This window comes from Danio rerio, chromosome 9, assembly GCF_052040795.2.
Source record: "Danio rerio strain M-AB ecotype USA chromosome 9, GRCz13ab, whole genome shotgun sequence".
Lineage (NCBI taxonomy): Eukaryota > Metazoa > Chordata > Actinopteri > Cypriniformes > Danionidae > Danio > Danio rerio.
The window spans coordinates 40095953-40118075 of NC_141029.1; the positions used below are offsets into that span (position 1 = coordinate 40095953).

The 22123-nt window shown below is 35.0% G+C and overlaps 1 protein-coding gene across 51 annotated transcripts in view; it reads left to right on the top strand.

The window, feature by feature from the left end:
• Nucleotides 1-22123, top strand: part of clasp1a (cytoplasmic linker associated protein 1a) — a 127975-nt gene that overhangs the window by 85941 nt on the left and 19911 nt on the right. For 10 of the 51 annotated variants that reach the window (XM_087266724.1, XM_087266726.1, XM_087266729.1 and 7 more), the window contains 12 exons: nt 1580-1687; nt 3661-3687; nt 6003-6158; nt 8497-8604; nt 10777-10839; nt 11770-11873; nt 14739-14762; nt 16315-16544; nt 18685-18748; nt 19829-19992; nt 20104-20182; nt 20270-20413. In XM_087266724.1, the coding sequence (XP_087122850.1) occupies nt 1580-1687; nt 3661-3687; nt 6003-6158; nt 8497-8604; nt 10777-10839; nt 11770-11873; nt 14739-14762; nt 16315-16544; nt 18685-18748; nt 19829-19992; nt 20104-20182; nt 20270-20413 (1271 nt within the window). Of the gene's footprint in view, nt 1-1579; nt 1688-3660; nt 3688-6002; nt 6159-8442; nt 8605-10776; nt 10840-11769; nt 11874-14738; nt 14763-16314; nt 16545-18684; nt 18749-19054; nt 19058-19828; nt 19993-20103; nt 20183-20269; nt 20414-21672; nt 21769-22123 lie in introns of all 51 variants that reach the window. The other 41 variants (XM_087266727.1, XM_087266728.1, XM_087266732.1 and 38 more) reach the window with 16 other exon arrangements.

Sequence of the window (22123 nt, forward strand, 5' to 3'; positions counted from 1 at the left end):
CATAAATGTTTAGGAAAGTGTGGTATTTGTTCAGTTTATCGTGTTTGGGTAGCATAAAACATACAATATTAAAACTTTTATGTTTACACCTACACTTTGTGACCAGTAAGATAATGTGTATATATACAAACAACCTTACAAAAGTCTTGTCGATCCCACTTGTAAGAGCAACTAGTAATAACTTCTAGTTGATCATTTGGAAAAATGGCAGAAGGTAGATTTTTCCGATGAATCATCTGTTGAACTGCATGCCAATCATCAAAAATACTGCAGAAGACCTATTGGAACATGCATGGACCCAAGATTCTCATGGAAATCAGTAAACTTTGGTGAAGGAAAAATCATGGTTTGGGGTTACATTCAGTATGGGGGCCTGTGAGAGATCTGCAGAGTGGATGGCAACATCACCAGCCTGAGGTATCAAGACATTTTTGCTGGCCATTACATTACAAACTACAGGAGAGGGCAAATTCTTTAGCAGCCTCCACATCATAGTTCCTGAAAGCAAAGAAACTCAAGGTGCTCCAGGATTGGCCAGTGTAGTCACCAGACATGAACATTATTGAGCATGTCAGGGGTAAGATAGAGGAGGCATTGAAGATGAACACACAGAATCTTGATGAGCTCTGCAAGAATGCTTTCTTTGCCATTGCAGTTGACTGGTGCAAGCTCATAGGAGTCATGCACGATATTAATTCTTTATCTCTTTTTCCACTGCACCATGACTTTATATTTTATACTGTACATTATTTCTGTTAGGTGACAAGACTTTTGTCTAAGCAAAGTCAGACCTTACTGTCCAAATTAAATAATTAAAAATCAAGGCATGATCACATTTTATTTCCTTTGCCTTTCATATAAGCCACTTTTGAGACCAAATGATCAACTAGAAGTCAAGTTATTATTTGTTGTTCCTAAAAACTGCATAGTTAACAAGACTTTTGTCAGGTAGTGTATTGTATAGGAAATCAATAGTAATTATCAGTCCATCAAAACTTAATTTTGTTTGATAAAAAAAATTTAATGTAATTAAAATTTAAATAAATAATAATTTTGTGTTAAATGATTGCACTTTAAAATAACTCTTTTCTGTTTAATGTATTAAAACAGTAAATTATTCTAGTGCTTGCAATGTTAGATTTGTAGCAGCCATTAATCCTTTAATGTTCATTTGATTTTATTTTTTGATCATTTGATTCATAGAACTACATTTTACAAGTATTTTTTGAGCTCATGTTTATTTCACTGCATTATGAAATCAATTCTTTCTAAAAATTCTATCTACGTACCTTTCAGTGCACATTTGATCAGTTTAAATTGTCTGTGCTGAACAAAACAATTCATAGCTTTCCAAATAGATAAGTAAAATAAAAACAAGTCGAGCAAGTCACCTATTGGTCAGACTATTTGGATTGTTTTCATTAGGGAAATCTTTTTGTTTGTCCTCAGTATTCCTGTCCTTTAATTGTTGTTGGTAAAACCTTTGAGTCTGTCTCTATGTATCAGTCACTTTAAATCTCTTTCCTCTCAGGTTTCTGTTTCACAAATATCTTTTGCTCATGCTGTTTTTCACCTACAGGTCGTGTTCGGACCAGAAGGCAGAGCTCAGGGAGTGCGGTAAGCGCCAACAGCACTGTGACAGACAGCCGTGGCCGAAGCAGAGCTAAAGTCGTGTCTCAGTCCCAGCGTAAGTGTCTGTGTAGGGCTTTGATGACATCCGTTAATGTTACATCCAGTGAAAGATTTCAGCTGTATGCTTTCTTTATTTTCCCCCTGAGCTAAAACATGGTATAGTTTATAAACTACCATGGTTATACTTATAAATATTTTTATGTTTTATACAGTGTTAATATTAGTTGTTAACATTTGCAACCATTATTAGATGGCTCTCTGAAATCATTTTTATTCTGGTTACTTTCATAACAATCTACTGTCATGAAGATTATTTTTATATAACAAAAATGTATATTTAAATTTCTGTATGAACCAGAAAACCAATACAACTATGCTAGTTTCACGTCTCTCATATCACTCTATCAGTTCATCAAATAACCCTGATCAATTGTTTTATATGTTGCATTAAAATAATAATTAAGCTTGCAAACTTTTTAATTGCGATAACATGGGTGGATGAGTGGGTAGATGGATGGATGGATGGATGGATGGACAGTTGGATGGGTGGGTGGGTAGATGGATGCATATAGAGATGGATAGATAGGTAGATAGATAGATGGATGGATGGATGGATATAGAGTTGGATGGATATAGGGAGGGATGGATGGATGGTTATAGAGATGGATGGATGGTTATAAAGATAGATAGATAGATAGATAGATAGATAGATAGATAGATAGATAGATAGATAGATAGATAGATAGATAGATAGATAGATAGATAGATAGATAGATCAAGATGGATGGATGGTTATACAGATGGATGGATTGCTATAGAAATGGATGAATAAGGAGATGGATGGATGGATGGATGGATACACTAGTTAAGCCTGGTTTATACTTCTGCGTCAAGTGACCGGCGTAACTCACGGCGCAGGCAACGCACACAGCTGTGCATTTATACTTCTGCGCGCTGTCGCTGTTGGTCTGCATTAACACTTCCGAAACACTAGTTGGCAGTGAGGTGTAAATGTTCCTCTGTGTCGAGTTTCTTCGCTTCTGTTTTGCGTTTCCTGAACACTTCTTGGTTGTATAAGTGACTCAAACTCGCTCATTTTGTGGCAGGAACCGGCGGACGTGCAACAACTTTAACTATGAGGTAAACACAAAAGAAAACTTTCCATCAGGAGCTCCTTGACGGCACTCCACACTTGTAAACAATCGCTCGCGCCATTCGCGCGGCTCTCGGTCCCGCCCAGACTCGTCAGCGCTACCAAGCCGACCAATCACAGAGCTTGCGCTACCCATTGTTGCGACGTGTAGTTACATTTTTTGAGAGGTGCACGTCAGCGACGCCGACGGCCACGGCGAAGGGCTATGCGTCAGCGTCGTAGCATACGCCGGCGTTTGACGCAGAAGTATAAATCAGCCTTTAGATGGATATAGCTTGAGATGAATGGGTGTAGATCTAGATAGATTGATGGATATAAATCTAGATAGATGCATATACAGTAGATATGGATGGATGGATGGATGGATGGATGGATGGATGGGTTGACAAAGTAATGAAAACATATGTATTTGTTACTTTAACTTATTAGGTTATTCAGGTTTCAACCAAATTTAAGTTAGACATTTTTTGGTCACTTTGATTATTGAGAGAGTGGGTAATTTGATTATCTATTCAATTCAAAATATTGCCTAATTTGTATCTAAATAAATGTGGGTGATAAATTGCACAATAATAGGCTGCCAATTACTTTCATACATTAACCTCAAATACATTTGTTTGGCACTACTGTCATCTTTCTTTTTTTTCTGTTGACTTCACATTTAATGTTTTCACAACCCAGTTGGCATCCTGCTGAACATGGAGTTTATTCCAAAATGACATGCACTTGTTGGCATTAAATGTGTAGATTTAAGTTGCTAGAGCACGATTAAACAACATCTTGCCTGATGCATGCTGAGTAACCATGCGTCACATCAAGCGTCTTTTGTAACTGGCTACTTTTCACCTGTCCGTTGCCTCGCCTCCATACACAAGGATCCAGATCAGCTAACACAACTAGTGGTAAGATCTCCTGTTCATCAGAATAAAGCTGCTTTAATACCTTCCAGATGAACCCTGCATGAGTCACATCTCTACCATCATGTTGCATGTCCTGTTCTAGATTAATCATAGCTTTTTTGTTTCAAATAGAGGTCAGGAGTTATGATAGATTATTTTATTTTTGCTTTGATGTCTGTCTGCGTATGTTTATAGATGTGTCGCTTGTATTATGCAACCTTACTGTGAATGTGAAGATTAGTCTGTTTTCCCTGCAGCTCAAAAAGACCTTGGATCCAAGTTTACCGTGTCTGTCTGCTTCTGTCTGTATTTCATTAGAGAGTTTAGCTCTCTTCTTCATACATTTTACATATACATGTTTCATTGATTTTGATCCTCTAAACTTAACTTTACAAATAGGTCGTTTGAATAAAGGAGGGCTTGTAGCAAACAAAGAAATATATAAGTTTTACTTCTTGCACTATTGTGGGATTTATTTTGATTAGTTCATATTTTAAGCATTTTATTAATATTTAATAACATTTAATTAATGTTTTTTTTCTATTTTATGTTATTTTCTTGGCTTAAAAGGACTGAAAGTAAAAATCTGTTCTCAAATTTATAATAAAAAAAAGTTATTCATAAAATATGTTAATTTACATTTTTTTTAAAAGTCTGGTTAGGACACTGACTTAAAAATACAATAATATGCTAATGTTATTTATTTATTTATTCATTCATTTATTTATTTTTGTTGTTCATTTATTTTTTGTCATAATTTAAAAGGGATAGTTCACCCAAAACTGAAAATTACCTCACCTATTTACTTTTCCTCGTGTGGTTTTAAGTATTTATGAGCCTTTAAAAATGGGATATTTTTAAAAATGCTGATTAATTGCACCCACTGACTTCCTTGGTATAAAAAATATCACCATGGAAGTCAATGGACAAAAGCGTCAACCATCCTTCTTCAAAATATATATATTTTTTGTGGGTTAAAAAGAAGAAAGAAACTCAAATAGGCGTTGAACAAGGGAGGAAAGGTTGATTGAATGATTGACAGCAAGGGCATGGCATTGGAATGGACTGATATCAATATCCACCAATTGCTAATATCCACCAATCGCCACCAATAATTTAATCACCTTCAATGTAAAATAATCCTCCATTAACCCTTAGTAAACCTGGATGTGAAGAAAGGTTTCAATTATGTTCCCTTCTTGGGTCCTCCCTCCCCCAAAAAACATAGGGACAGTGTGATTACAGTGTAATAGCAACCTGCACATATATTCATATATTGTCAATCTGTTCATAGCTTATCCAACCTGTATATAATGTTCATAGTACATCCATCTGTAAATATCACCATAGTTTTCTATAACTGCACTTTATAACTTATTCCTGTATCCTGCACTTGCTGCTATTGCACTGCTGGTTAGACCTAAACTGCATTTCGTTGCATTGTACTTGTACATGTGTAATGACAATAAAGTTTAATCTAATCTAATCTAAATTGGCTGGGCCTTTTTCTGCTGTCAAGTGACTGACAGCTGTAGTTATGTTTGGATGTATTTCAAAAAAAAGTGTAAGTCGCTTAAAGTCAAGTGTGCTGGTAGTCCACTATAGTAATATTAACCAAGGCTATGCAATTAATCGAAATTCAGATTAGATTTGGACTAAATGATTATGAAAAACAATAGTATAAAATAGTTAATTTGTGTCACATGCCTCTTTAAATTTCCCTAAATTCACACCTTTTTAAAGCCTGATTGCAGTAAAATCATGTAAATTGACTTTTGCAGCATGGGGCATGCTTCATTAATTGTTATGTGTATTATAAGGCGCTTAAAGTCTTTATTTGTTGCAAAATATAGTGCGAAAAATAATTTGTGCTGTATGTCCCCACTAATGTCAAGAGCAAATATACACGCTTGGATGACAAAGATTTCATTTTTGGGTGAACTATCACTTTAAATTTTGTATAAAAGTTATACCATTAAGATTATAAATAGACTTTTCACTTTCTTTCTTTTTTTCAAGTCATTACTTTTGTAACATTATTAATGTAATTTTTATCTGTTATAAAGTTTAGCTATCTAGGCAATGGTAAATTCATCAAATAATGGAAAAGAACATTGTAACTATCATGTTCACATATGTGCAGTTAAGTATTTAAGAGGTTGATTCCAGTGCCTAAAACAACCCTTTTTTTATGATCTTTTCATTTTGTTATGCTTTATTTCACATTTAAAACAGCGAGCAGAGCAGCCAGTGGCAATTGGAAGATAATCCCCCACCATATTACTCACAGCAGCCTTGCTTTTCATTCCCTCTTGCAGCCGGCAGCCGATCCAGTTCACCAGGGAAGCTTTTGGGACATGCGTATGGCAGAATTCCTAGAGCCACTGCGCCAACAACTCCCTCAGACAAGTACTCCAGAATCCCACGAAGCCAGGGATGCAGCCGTGAGACCAGCCCCAATAGACTGGGCATAGGTAGGGGCAACACATATTCACATCTAACACTTTAACACAAAGGATGCCTATAAATAGCAGACACATCAAACAACTTGATCACAAAACGCAAACGGACCTAAAACAGTCCCTTAAGAAATCTCTATGGAATATGCAGTAAAACCTGCAGATTGTTTGCTGCTTTATGCCTTGATTGTGGTAAGCATGGTGTTTTTTTAAGCTTTCTTTGAACAAAAAGAAGACATTAACTAGCTGGATCGTTGTATAGTGCAAATCCCATTAGATTTGACTAGTTTAGAAAGACAGGGGGCTTTTTTGCTGGGTTACTGAGGAGCGACGTTTGTTTAAAAGGTGAATGCGGGTGTTTTGATTGCCAAAACTGAATTAGTGGCTATTCATTGCCACATTTTGTATGTGATTGATTTACTTTTTGTTGTTTAATGATAACAGGACCGACTGATGACCATTGATCATTCCTCAATTCTCCTCAGCTTTTATGACCTTTTCTGAGAAATGTTTGTGTACATTTTGCCATTTTAAAGAACTGACCAATGAATGTCCAGACAAATATAATAAGATCATGCCATTTAACAACAAGTTATTTATCTGTAAACAAGAAGCACAGGTCCATTCGGATATTTAAGATATTTACATTTTTGAATGCCTTACAAGTTTTATTAATGCTTTAAGCTAAACATGGATGCAACTTTTGAATTGAGTTTCACATTGCCGACAAGCTTAACTTAAAGGCAAAAAAACTGTGATGCAGTACATCAACTACCAAATAAAATAAATACATCACATCACCTGTAGCAGAGTGAACATAGATGGAGGGATGCAAAAATGCGCTGATAGGGATATCATTTTTCGAAAGCGTTGTGTCAGAAAGTGTCAGTGTTGATTCATGAGAGCTCGATTTATGCACTGATGATCATCCGTCTTGTTTATGATGTCATGCATTATAGACGGCTGCAATTTGTATGCAAACTCCAAATGTAAAGAAGCACTTACTTATTGTCAAAATAATATATTAACATTCAGAAGTTTGGGCAAGCTTTTCTAAAATGTTTTTGAAGTCTCATCAAAGCTGCATGTACTTGATTTATTGTAATGTTTTGAAATATTACAATTTGAAAAATATATATACAGTATTTTATAATGTAATTTTCTGAGCTTTTCATGAGCTGTTACTCCAGTTTTCTGTTTCAGATTACCCCAAATCATTCATATATGCAAGTTTGCTACTAAAAGTACTATTATACGTTTTCCATGCTTGTTTGCAATGGTTGTGTAAACCAAGGGTATAGAATTAGCATAGACGGAGGGGACACATCTCCACCAATATCCACAGATTATTAAATCGTCCCCACCAATAATTTAATTAATGCTAAATAATGCTTTGTCAAAATTTTCCAGTCAGGCTTACTGTGCAAGCTCAGATGAGACATGGACATAAGTTGCTACATTTCAAAGTGTCAGTGACTTGAAGTCAAGTTCGATACAAGTTAAGTTCGCCACTATTACTACCATAATAGTAACCATGTAAGTGCAATTAATAAACAATAATTTTCGAAAACAACAATCAAGATAAAATGGATATTGTGTAAGTTGCCTCCACCTTTCCAAAACTTTGCATTCCTAAAATCATATAAATTTACTTTTGCACCACAAGACATGCTTGATTTAATGTTGTTTTATTACTAATTGTATTTAATTTATTTATTTATTAAATTTTAATTTCAAACTGCACAATAGAACTTGTGCTGTTCTGTTTGCACGCTCGGAGAAGGAAAAGAACATGGACATGTAAAGTCATCTTTTAGTTTGAAGTGCATAAATGGCAATATTATACTTGCAAAATTGTGTTCAGATGCGGGTGGTAAGTAATTATGCACAAAGAAGCCCTCACTAAACTCAATACTTCATTAATCTACCTTTTTGTCAGACATTCCTGTAACTTTACATTTTAAACATGAAGTTACATTTACATTTTACAATTGGGGGTTGGTGTGAAAATAAGTGCCCACCATTATCAAAAGTAAATCTACGCCCTTGGGGTAAACTATCAATTCACAAAATTTCTTGGTGCACCTTTGATGCTGCATGTTTGTTAAAAGCTGAAATGTTGTTTAAAGCTAATTCCAGATGTTCCGCTTAAGCCTTGTGCTTTAAATGTTTAACCTTTCTAAAGCAGAATGTCCCCGGAATGACCGTCCAAACCTCACCTTTCCCCTAAACCCACTTTTCCTCTCTCTCTCTCTCTGACTCCCTGGCCTCACTAATGCCCTAACCTATGTTCTAACAGCCAGGCTGTGTGGTAAAGCTCTTCTTCCTGCCACTTCTCCCTATCGCACGCTAGCCCGGAGCAGTCGCATCCCTCGCCCCAGCATGAGTCAAGGGTGCAGCCGTGACACCAGTCGCGAGAGCAGCCGCGACACCAGCCCCGCTCGGGGCTTCACTCCTCTGGGTGAGTAGAGCGCATTAGTGGCTGATGGAGCCCAAACAACAACCAATCCTTTACAATTCACCCTCCAATTCTCTTTAGCTTTGATTTCTGGATGAAATTCCATGGTACATGCAATTGTTGGTTGCTTGCTTGCATGCATGCACTAATATGTTCTCCAGATGCTTTAATGATTCGCGTCTGGGTCTTCTGGATTGTAAATATTTCTAGTGTGTAGGTTTTGTTGGGTTTTGTTGATTTGTTTCATATTTAATGAAAGCAGCTGGTCTGGTTTGTTAACTAAAACTGTAACTGCTACAAATATTTTGATTTCAAAAGAAAATTAGAAAGATTACCATGGCATCTAACCTCGATAAAATTTGTAAAATTGGAACTTTAATATTAAATTACCAGTAAATACAACAAAAAATACTAATAAAAATGGCAAAAGCACAAATGTTTATTAAAATAGACTGTAAAAAGTGATTAGCTTCTTCCCATTAAAAAAGTGAGTAAACCTGTTGTTACTTGGACTTAATTTTTATAATTTGCAGGCAAAGTAGGGCTGCATGATATTGAACAAAAACTAATATTGCGATATTTAGCTTGTCTGCAATATGATTATAAGTTCACAAGATCACTAATAACTCGATTTGGACATAATTCACATTTTTACATTGATTTGGATTATTTTGTAGAAGAGTATCTGCATAAAGTACAATACAATTGAACAAATACAAAGTAATGTTATGGTTTTCTGTGGAATCTTAACAGTATTGAGGTACAAGACTTTTTATAATAATAGATAAAGTTACATGGTATAAAGTAGGGATGTAACGGTATTGTAAATACCGTCATACCGCAATATTAATTTTTTTCGATATTACCGAAGTCGCATGACTTTTGTACTTTTGGCACTTTTGATCGATTTGGAAGGGCATTTTCTATCCAAGACTAAAAAGGGCATGTGCACTGCACAGGTTGAGCCCTATGTGTGCACGTGCCTGTAAGTTGGTGAATACGACTAATAGCAGTCATGGGGACTGCAGAAACACAGCACACTGTTCAGATTGATGCAGACATTGACTTGTACCGCAAAGAGACCTCTATCTCACTCATGGTTTGTCTTCTCAAGTGGGGGAAAGACAATGCACAACGTTACCCACTGCTGTCAACATGGGCCAAGTCATATCTCTGTCCCAGAATCCTCAGTCCCAAATGAGAGGGTTTTTTTCTGTTGCAGGGGACATTGTAAATACCCAGAGATACCAGCTTTTACCAGATTATAGTTATATGATAATTTTCCTTTAAACCCATCTCTATCTAAGTAAGTAAGTGAGTGAGTGATTAAATGTTGAATGTCATGAGTTTTCAACAATACTAAATTGAAACTTTATTTTTTTACATGGTTTAATAATTTTTTGTTATTAAAATTGAAGTTCCTGTTTCAAAGCTTACAGATAGATGACTAATTTGTATGTCATTGACACTTTTGGCACTTTTTTGCAGTATTTTCATAAGTTTTGTTTTTTCCTGTAAATGATTCAATAAATACCGTACCGTGACATTCATACCGAGGTATTACCGTACCGTGAAATTCTGATACCGTTACATCCCTAGTATAAAGTCTTCATTGTATAAATAAATACATTTGATTTTGGTTTATATGCCTTTATAACTTCTTGATTTAAGTTTGCTTAAATCGTCACAGGTCTTAAAACACATCCAAATGAATATCTTTCACTATATTTTAGGGTTAAACTTTGCGATGACGTAACAAATCACATGTTCTGAACTGTGATGCTGATTAAGTAGAGTTCTAGCTTGACATTGCATATCCTGCGATGTGACTTGCAGATTCACACATTGCTGTATCGATGCTGAAATGATATATTGTGCAGCCAAGTTTGTATAATTAGTTTGTCAACTAATTGCTTTATACAGTGTAGTTTAATTTTACTAAAATATAATTTCATAATTTTTAGATAAAAGGCAATGCAAATATTAATAAATACAAAAAATTCTCAACATTTCAGTGCATTTTCATTGTTAATTCTCTGACTGACAGGTCTACAGTGTGTTTAACCCATTTGTGGCATGTTGGGTGTTTTGTGTTGCTGTCACGGATTTCATTAAGTGTTTTAGAGTAGCACTAACAGTCCCTGGGGTATCACCCCACTTCCTGTCCCCTTGCAGCCTCTCGACGTCACTCTCGCTCCACCAGCGCTCTGTCCACGGCCGAACCCGTGGGCCAGTCAGGTGACCTGCATGAACCCTCCTCTGGCCCTTTAAAACAGGGCTAATCACCAGCATGCCTTCATACTTAATTTAATTTTAATTAATAATTTTTTGAAACACTAGGGTTGCCAGATCAAGCTACAACCTTCACACTTCATTTCAATTTTAGACTTTGATACAAAATATCTGTTTATTTGTAAGATTTCTGGTCATTTACACCATAAACATCAGCATTCATCCTAGTTGAGGTTATTATTTGTGAATTTGTTCGGTTGGTGGTGTGTTTGCTTCATATATCAGTTTTTATGGCATTTGCATCAGTGTCATTGATGGTAATTAATTTAAAAAGGTTATTTTGCTTGGCATTTTGTGCTGTGAGCATTAAAAAAAAAGTTCAGTTTGCTATTTTAAATGGTTTGAATTTAATTGTTGTGTTGCCATACCTATAATTCACACACATTTGGTGCTTTTTTTTCAAGTGGTCACTGTATTGTCAAAGCAATATCTATTTTTTATTCTGTACCTAAAGGTGAAGTGGATAATTTTTTAGCAGCTTAGTTTCACCAAACTGAATTTGTTTGACAATCCAGATTTACGCATACAATGATAATTACTCAATCAATTGCATCAGTTTGGGACCGGACTGAAACATTCGGATGAATACCTTCCAATCCGTCTCAGCATGGATCCTACAGGACTGTCTGATTTATTTAATTGTATTTTATTTTTATTTTTTTAATTACACATTTCACCCTGACTGGATTTGTGTTTTGTCATATTAGACTGTCTTGTTTCTTTTTTTGGTTAATTCTCTTGACAAATTAGCCTGATTGATTAAAGCAAAATATTCATGATCTGAAGTTAAGATGGTGGTGTTTTAGATGGTAAGTATTATGTGCTCACTCGTCGTTCCCCATCCTTACAATCTGCTCTTGTGATCAAACTCCACAGATCGCTTTGGTCTGATCCATCAGGCTCGCATTTCTGCATCTGTCAATGCTATGAGGGTGCTGAACACTGGCACAGAAGTGGAGGCGGCCGTGGCTGATGCTTTGGTAATAATCTGGATTCCTTGTATTATCTATGAACTAGGAAGAGCTTTATGAGGTGGACTAGCTATATGCATTTAGAGTGGATAAACTATGACGTCACCTTGTAGGCAAGTCGGCTGCTAGCATAAAACTTCCCTCGATTCAAATACAGTTCATTACACTTACACGTTTTGTCCACCCGCGACGAATCCTCACACAAAAATATAACTTGTATCACTTTTGGATCTCAGTGCGAACGCAAAAATCGAAAAGCTAACATTAGGCTATAAATGGACTACACTGACTTCAGGGCGCTCTTCAAGCTTATTTTTAGACGAAGCTTATTTTCATGACAAAGATTTAGTCTCTCGGTTTATTATATTAAAATCCACGCGATATATATTTTAAATAAATACGCAACAACACATCTGTATTGATCTACATGCCTTTTGGATGATTTTTTTATGTGGGAAATACATTTTTGTTTTGCTTTACGGTTGTTTTAAAAGTTTTAAAACCGTATGTATAAATCGCTCGCGTGCACACAGCCCACTTACCTTAGTAACAGACAACTGAAATGAAATGTTTTTTTGTCACGAAGTACAGCGAAAAGCAGTCCATACCACATATGCTATCAATTTTAGGGACAGGTGTAAATATGCCAGTTATGAAATAGTTAAATGTGTTCAGATGAAGAAAAAAAAAACAATCGATTGATCACGTTAAGATGACAGTTATCGTTAACGTATGTATTTTTACAAATTTATTTGCATTACTGAGAGTACAGAAGAGACGGGCTGCACTGGTAAGCTGTATCTTCATAAAACCGTTTAATTAAAATAAATTATTAACAAATTAATATGTCTTAATATTCTTTACAAGTGATGCCATTATCTACACACAATATGAATCCCCAATTAGAAAAATACTACAAACTATATAACACTATTTATGAAAATACTCAAATCAGACAAATCCAAATGCCCAACGCAAGCGGGCTGCATTGCAGACAGATCAGCTTGATGACGTATAATGTCTCTGACACCACCTGTAGTCCAATTTAGCAACATGATATTAACCGTCTTTTTGAAGAAGCGTTACCAATTGAAAAAAATTAAGAGTGTGATGTTACTGAGGTGTTATGTCGTAGAATAAAACGTGAAAGTATATTGAGTTTGTGTTAGCCACAAACCTTATTTAAGCAATTTAATCGAATCCCATTTAAAAAAAAAAAACATTAACTTTGGGACGAGGGAACCGGAACTGCTAAAATTCTAACTCGCTTTTGGGTTTTTGCATACAAATTGACGTCATTGTTCCGCCACTCTATTAGGCAGGATGGTAATTTTTGTTTCTCCTGTTAACTAGTTGACATTTAAAAATGTTAAAAGCTTTTGTTTTTGTTAATATATATTTATTTTATTTGTTTATTTATTTATTTTTTATTTGGGTGTGGGTTTATATTGTATTTCTGTTATATATATTGTTTATATATAATCAATATAAGTCAATATTTAATGATAAAGATATCATGTAAAATACATAGCATTTAAATGTTTTGGATTAAATATAAACCTAATATATTTCTAAAAAATGAATTTTTTTAGATTAAGTGTTTCTTTCCAATGTGTTATTAATTGTATCATAAATGCAAATTATTAAATATTATTTCTTGTATTTATGTAGCTAGAAAACCTTAAAAGTCTGTATAAATATGCATTTATTTATATAAAATATGTCAATTAAAATGAGCAGACACCGCATCTGTAACTATTTCAATAAATCAATATATTATATTGTATTATATTGTATTATATTATATTATATTATATTATATTATATTATATTATATTATATTATATTTATATTTAGTTTATGATGAAGATATAATGTAAATATATGTTAGATTTAAATGTTTTGGATTAAATATCTTATACAGTTGAAGTCAGAATTATTAGCCCCCCTTTGATTTTATTTTTCTTTTTTAAATATTTCCCAAACGATGTTTAACAGAGTTAAGGAAATTTTCACAGTATATCTGACAATATTTTTTTCTTCTGGAGAAAGTCTTATTTGTTTAATTTCGGCTAGAATAAAAGCAGTTTTTTTTTTAAAGACAAAATTATTAGCCCCTTTAAGCTAAATATTTTTTTGATTTTTCTATAGAACAAACCATCATTATACAATAACTTGCCTTATTACCCTGAACTGCCTAGTTAACCTAATTAACCTAGTTAAGCCTTTAAATGTCACTTTAAGCTGTATAGAAGTGTCTTGAAAAATATCTAGAGAAATATTATTTACTACCATCATGGCAAAGATTAAATAAATCAGTTATTAGAAATGAGTTATTAAAACTATTATGTTTAGAAATGTGTTGAAAAAATCTTCTCTCCGTTAAACAGAAATTTGGGGGAAAATAAACAGGATGGCGAATAATTCAGGGGGGCTAATAATTCTGACTTCAACTGTACATTTATTTTAAAAATTAAGATTTTAGATTAAGTATTATTGTGTCATTTAAAGTGTCATAAATACAAATTATTAAATATTATTTCTTGTATTTATGTAGTTAAAAATCTTTAAAAGTATTTAAAAATGTCTGTTTATATAAAATAGGTCAATTAAAATGAGCAGACACAACATCTGTAATCATTCCAATTATTATATTATATTATATTATATTATATTATATTATAATATATTATATTATATTATATTATATTATATTTTATTATATGTGAGAAACCTTTTTTTTTGTTCTTGTATATCAACTGCTAAACAATATATTTAGGGTGCAGTTTTCAGATGTGTTTCTTTTCTGCAAACAACTTTGCTCCCTTTAAAATGTCTGCGTCTCTTTGCTCTTCCTCTCTTGGTTGTCTTCAGCTGTTAGGAGACTCCAGGAATAAGGTAGAGCATCTGTTTATATACTGCTTGAACCTCCATGTTTATTCACTAATCAGAACTGACTTGCACACCATCGTGGACTGTCAAGCAAATATCCAGAGCATTTTGCGCACCACAAACACTTGCGCTGCTTTCATTAATATGGCCAATGACCATCTCATCTGCACAGTCTCATCATTTCCTGCACAAGCACCATAAGATTCATTACATTTGTTTTTGCCATCAAATGGTATTAATCTCTTCATTTTATTATCTCTACATATCATCCAGTAATTGACTTGGAAAATGTATATGATCATTAATTCACATGTGGCAGCGTAGCAGGATTAAGTTGTAAACGGGGCAGATGTTATGCATCAGTGTGACACGTTGGCTTTGCTACATAAGTAGATGTAATTACCTCTTCACTTGCGTCATCTGCGCACACTGGACTAATGACAGGCATCTCCAGTGTTTGTTCATGCATTGCCAGTTGCTGGAAATTGTCTGTGACCAATTTGAATGATTCAGGACTGCCATAGCACATATCTCAATTGTCCCTTCACACTCCAGTGCTGAGACTGGAGAAACTCCTCAATGGCCATGTGCACACTGGAGCTAATATAGTCACTGCTTTCTTATTTTTATTTTTTCAATAATAGTTCTTAATAATTAAATAACACTTTAAAATAATGGTCCATTAGTTAATATATATACTAACATGAATAAACAGTTAGTAAAATATTTATTACTGTATTTATTAATCTTGGTTAATGTTAGTTAATGCTGTTTAAGTTTAATAATGTTAGTTCATGTTACTCATAATAGCTAATCCCAAGTTTTATCCCAAGTCAATAGCTAATCGCACAACTTTGGATTGTAATAATGCATTAGTTAATTTTGAACTATGATTAATAAATGCTGTACAATATTACCCATGCTTGGTTAATGCATACTTAGTAAATACAGTAACTAACATTAACTAATGGACCATTTTTCTGAAGTGTTACCTATAATTATTTAAAGGAATGACATCTAAATGGGCGACACAGTGGCGCAAAAGGTGGTGCTTCTTGGTCTGTGGCGTTTCTGTGTGGAGTTTGCATGTTCTCCACAGTGCAATCCTCCACAGTCCAAAACATGCGGTACAGGTGAATTGGGTAGGCTAAATTGTCCATAGTGTGTGAGTGTGTATGGATGATTCCCAGAGATAGGTTGCGGCTGGAAGGGCATCCGCTGCGTGAAACATGTGCTGAATAAGTTGGCGGTTCATTCCGCTGTGGCAACCCCAGATTAATAAAGGGACTAAGCCGAAAAGAAAATAAATGAATGACATGTGAATGTTGCTATTAAATCCACTCCTGCGTAAAATCTAAAACAATTCTGATCACCTAGTTATTTGTCATTTGCTGTGTGTACAAGGCCAAAGTTCCAGAGTTAGTTTTAAAAGAACCTAATCCAGTGTTATTTTTTATTGCTGCATGGCTTTTTCATATCATACTTGCACTATTTTTATGTACAGTAATGTACTGTAAATAATCAACAGCATATTCAACCTACTATTTGTTCTCCTCAGCGCAAGCCATTGAGAAGGAGGTATGAGTCTGACGACGATGCTAACAGCGATGCGTCCAGTGCCTGCTCAGAGCGGTCCTATAGTTCCCGTAATGGAGGTATTCCTCATTACCTGCGTCAGACAGAGGACGTGGCCGAGGTGCTCAACCACTGCGCTAGCTCCAACTGGTCTGAGAGGAAAGAGGGCCTGCTGGGCCTGCAGAACCTGCTGAAGAGTCAGCGTATTCTCAGGTGGGGCGTTTAGCACAACACAAAAGATCTATTTTAGCATCATTTTATTTCTCTTTAAGAAAATGGGGAATTTGACTGGCTGTAGGTGAAATGTTTCCTTTGTTGCTCATTTATTGTGGCAAGCCATTTTAAAAGTACTAGTATCAAAATCATTCTATTTGTAAACCGTACTAATATACACTCACCTGTCAATGTATTAGGTACACCTGTCCAACTGCTCGGTAACACAAATTTCTAATCAGCCAATTGTATGGCAGCAGCTTAATGCACTTATGCATGTCGACATGGTCGTCACTTTTATTCCCCAATCAGAATGGGGAATAAAAGTGATTTAGGGACTTTGAACGTGGCATGGTTGTTGGTGTCAGACAGAATGGTCTGAGTATTTCAGAAATTGCTGATCTACTGGGATTTTCACGCACAACCATCGCTAGGGTTTACAGAGAATGGTCGGAAATAGATAAAATATCCAGTGAGCGGCAGTTCAAAGGACGCAAATGCATTGTCGATGCGAGAGGTCAGCGGAGAATGGACAGACTGGTTCCAGCCGATAGAAAGGCAAAAGTAACTCAAACACAACATGACACCATGGATCCATCCTGCCTTGTATTTACAGTTTAGGGTGGTGGTGTAATGGTGTGGGGGATATTTTTTTGACACACTCTGGGCCCAATAGTACCAATTGAGCATCGTGTCAACGCCACAGCCTGAGTATTGTTGATGACCATGTCCATCTCTTTATGACTTCAGTCTACCCATCTTTTGATGGCTAATTCCAGCAGGATAATGCGCCATGTCATAAAGCGTGAATCATCTCAGACTGCTTTCTTGAACATGACAATGAGTTCACTGTACTCAAATGGCCTTAACAGTCATTAGAGCTCAATGCAATAAAGCACCTTTGGGATGTGGTGGAATGGGAGATTAGCAAAACGGATGTGCAGCCAACAAATCTGCAGTAACTGCATGATGCTATAATGTCAATATGGCCAAAATCTCTAAAGATTATTTCCAGTACCTTGTTGAATCTATGGCACGAAGGCTAAAGGCAGTTCTAAAGGCAAAAGGGGGTTCAACCCTGTACTTGTAAGGTGTACCTAATAAAGTGGCTAGTGAAGGTTGTTTAGGTGCTAGTACTTATTCATTACCTACTAGTGATTTGTTCTTAAGCTTCTATATTTAAGGGATACCAGTACTATTTTATCATATTTAGTCATTTAGCAGACGATTTTGTCGACTTACAATTGAGGAGGCATGTAGCAATTTAACAAGAGGCAAAACACTCAAGAAGTGCTAATTAAACATAAGTACTGCCAGTGTTGTTTAGAGAATTAGGTGCTTGAAGCTTTTTTTATAGAGAGAAAATAGTGTTTCTACAGGTGGTTTGTCAAGCCCACTCACCACACTTCATGAATGCATAGTGTTTTTTTTTTTGTAAGAATGTGTCTGGTGAAAGTGTCGGTTAAAGTGTCAGAGAGATGAAAGCGTGGTTTGTCCACTAGTGGTTTGTCAAGCCCACTCACCCATGTGAGGCACACTCAGTTTGGGGTTACAAAGCCATTATTAAATACCCATTCATTAATAGGTACTCATGTCTATAAAATAGACACTACTACTTATTAGTTCTTTTTGACTAGCTACTAGTTACTGTTCAATAGATGCCAATACATATTTGTATGGTACAAGATATGTTACAAGTAAGGTTGTAAAATTTGAATTGCGCTTTTCTGTTGCCATTTAGATTTGGATATTATACTGGTACTTAACTCACTACTAGTATCTATATATAGGTAGAAAAAAATAGAAAACAAAAGTAAGGTTATGTGTCACAATGCAAAAATTACTAGTATCTGTTCAATAGGCATTAGTAGTACTAAATGAATAACTACTTGTATCTAATGAAAAGGTTCTAGTATTTGATGAGCAAGTACAAGTGTCTATTTAATAGTTGCTGGTCTGTCAAATAAGAACTGTTATGGAATGAATAAGTATTAGTACTCAAAGAATAAGCACTAGTACTTGATAGAAAATTATAGTGTTTGTAGAGTATTGTTAAAACTGTCTGCCATACATGTATTGTTTTTTATAGGTTGGTTTAAAATCAAGCGTATACCTTTAATCATATTTTTGTGTGTTTCAGTCGTGTAGAGCTGAAGAGGCTATGTGAGATCTTCACCAGGATGTTTGCAGATCCTCACAGCAAGGTAACCCGAACGAGGACACATTTCTCCACATGCCTGCTTCCATCACACTTAATCTACTCACCAATGACTGGATTAATAGTAGCATTCTATATGAAGGATTAGGTTCAAATGTGTTGCATCATGGACGTTATTATGTATGATTGATTGTATTATAGACTAAAGTAGTAACTTTCATTACTATGGTTTCAGGTTAATTTAACACAGTGTTTGTCAGTGTGTTTATATAGAATTTGCAATGAGACTGCACTAATGGAATGTGTTTTCTGTCGTTTGCATGGTCTGCTTTGGTGTGGATTTTAACAATAGAGAGTAAGTGGATTTTAAAAATACCTGAATTGTTCTGATACACGCATATGTATTAATAATTATATTGTATTTTTACCACCGATGTTTACATTTTCCCCACACATCACATTAAACTGGGAAACTTTATATGAATTGCTAATGCTTGGGATTGGCTATTAATAATTGAAACAAACCAAAACAAGCTTTAAGACAATACGCTTATTCACCTAGCACATTTCATATACAATGGTCATTCAAAGTGCTTTACATAAACAAGAATAAAGGAAACATAAAATACAAGTATATGAAGTATAGGAAAATATGTAGAATCTGTTGGATGTATTCGGTAAAGGTCAATATATTTCTTATTTTTACTTCACTCCTTTAACATTTTCTTTCTTAAAACTTGATTTTTGAAATAATTAAATATTTAATTAATTACAACTATCATAATCTTATCTGTTTAAGTAATGAAATTACTTATTTAATCTTATTTTGCATATTTAATTCACTACATAAGGGTGCTTGGAATGGGAGCCACTAGATTGGAATGTCCTTTCAAAGACTTGGACTGAATTTGCCAAGTTACCCTAGCCTATGTTTAGAAATACATTTAAAAGCAATGACATTGCAGCTACCCTCAGCACCCCTCTATCATTGTTTAGCAGAGTTTAGCACAGGCAAGAACCATTACAAATTTAATACATTAATGAGAAGTAAATGTTAAGCAGTTACTATGTTTTTGAGAGGCAATGCGGTGCAACATTTGTGTGACGTTGAATGTTCTGCATTCAGGTGTTCAGCATGTTCTTGGAGACACTAGTAGACTTCGTCACTGTGCACAGAGAGGATCTCCAGGACTGGCTCTTTGTGCTGCTCACTCAGCTGCTAAAGAAAATGGGAGCTGACCTCTTGGGCTCAGTCCAAGCCAAAGTCCAGAAGGCTCTGGACATCACAAGGTTGGTGCGGTCATAATTCTAGTCAATAATCTGCAGCCTTTACATGATTAGTCATTATAATACTTTTGTTTAATTTAGGATAATGTAGGATCTTTTGTTTTTCTTTCCTAGGGAGTCTTTTCCTTTCGACCAGCAGTTTAACATCCTCATGAGATTCATTGTTGATCAGACTCAAACCCCTAATCTCAAGGTACGATGATGCCTATGATATGATGATGATGAGTGCTCATAAAATGCTACCCGCATGATTCTGATGTTCCTGATTGTTATAATGCAGGTGAAGGTGGCCATTCTGAAATACATCGAGTCTCTGGCACGGCAGATGGACCCTGGAGACTTTGTGAATTCAAGTGAGACAAGATTAGCCGTGTCTCGCATTATCACCTGGACCACAGAACCCAAGAGCTCGGATGTCAGAAAAGTGAGTTTCATTTGATATGTGCCTACATTAATAAGAGAAGTAATGGCGCTCAGATTACAAGAAAACACGAATTGAGCTTCCTTTTTCTAGGTTAATTCTGGCAAATGCATCCTTTTCAATTCTGTAATCTTTTTCAAATTCACCTTGAAGTTAATGCAGCGAGTTTAATGTAAACATGAAATCATTTAAAGCTGGTGCAGCTCATCTTTTGATTGCAGGGGAAAACAAATATTTTGGATTTGACTAAACAATGACAATATTCCAGGTTTGGACATGAGGGTGAATAAATTGGTAATGCTTTACAATATGGGTCACATGTTTTTTGTTGTTGTTGTTTTTTCTTCTTTTTTTTTTTGGAAATAGTTTTTTTATTGAGAAAACAAAAATGTGACAATATAATACACTGCAATCATATTTACATCTTTTTTTGTTTTTATTTTAAAAGAAAAACAACAGCAACAACTAAAAACAATGCAAAACAAGAAAGAGAAGATAAAGAAAAAAAGGGACAGATTGATTTAATTGGTAACAGGTTTTTCCATATAATAAAACATTAGCAAGAAATTGTTATGCCATAGAAGGCATGCACCAGATCATTGTTTGACAAGATAGGGATATATTTAAATAAATCTCTGGAAATGGCAGAATTTGTAGATGGGGAAATGTATTTAGTCTTTTTGCCCTTCCATTTAATGGATTGCTGAAACCTGAATTTGGAATAAAGTATGTAAAGGGTGTCCAAATGTTCTCAAATGCAGCATGTTTGCCTTTTGACATATATGTAATTTTAATGCATTTACTAACTTGAACCAACAAAGAACAATACATTTATTACAGTAATTTTTAATCTGTAAGAATAAAAACAAAAATACGGTTGTTGATTGTTAGTTCATGTTCACTCAGTGCATTAATATAAATAAGCACTGCGTTGGAGTTTAATAATGCATTAGTAAATGTACATAAACTTTGATTTATAAATGCTGTCGTTCATTCTTTGATCAAGTAAGTACATAAATGAACTGTCCTGTATTGTAAAGTGTGACCAATACATTGGCAAATTTTTATTTTGAGTAAACAATGCCTTTACAATCATATATATAAAACCAATTACAGGGTTGTTACTTTTATAAATGTACATTACACATGAATTCACCCCTGCAGGATGTTTCTTCCCAACATCAATTGCTGTAAAAAGGCAACAGTCATCAGTTTTTTTATTTTGTTGTCTGTTACTTTGTTGCCCTGTCTTGATGGCCCAGACACTTCATAACTGGGCATGTGAGGAGTTGTCAGGCAGGCCCAGCACTACAGCTCTACTCCCCGGAGAGGGTCAACTGGAGGAGAGGTGTAAGCAGGTAGTGCCACTTCAGCGGCCTAACCAACCGACAACCAGCCAGCACGTAACCGCTGCACCTAACCGTGTGCCCTCTCCTCACTCTAATCTGCCTTGTTGCCTTGCGAAGTGACTGCTGAAAACAATCTCTTAACATACAATTCTTCCAAATGCTAAAGAAAGAAGAGATTTTTTAAATATTACATTAATAAATAAGTGTGTAAGAAAGTTTTCTTTCATATCTTAGTCGCTGTTAACGCTCCACTGCTTAAGTATTTTTTTTTTCACAGAATAACAGCGAGTGAATCAGTGTTCTTGCATGTTTAACATTAAACATAATTGAATAATGGACATTTGAGCTCTAAACTAAGTTAAAT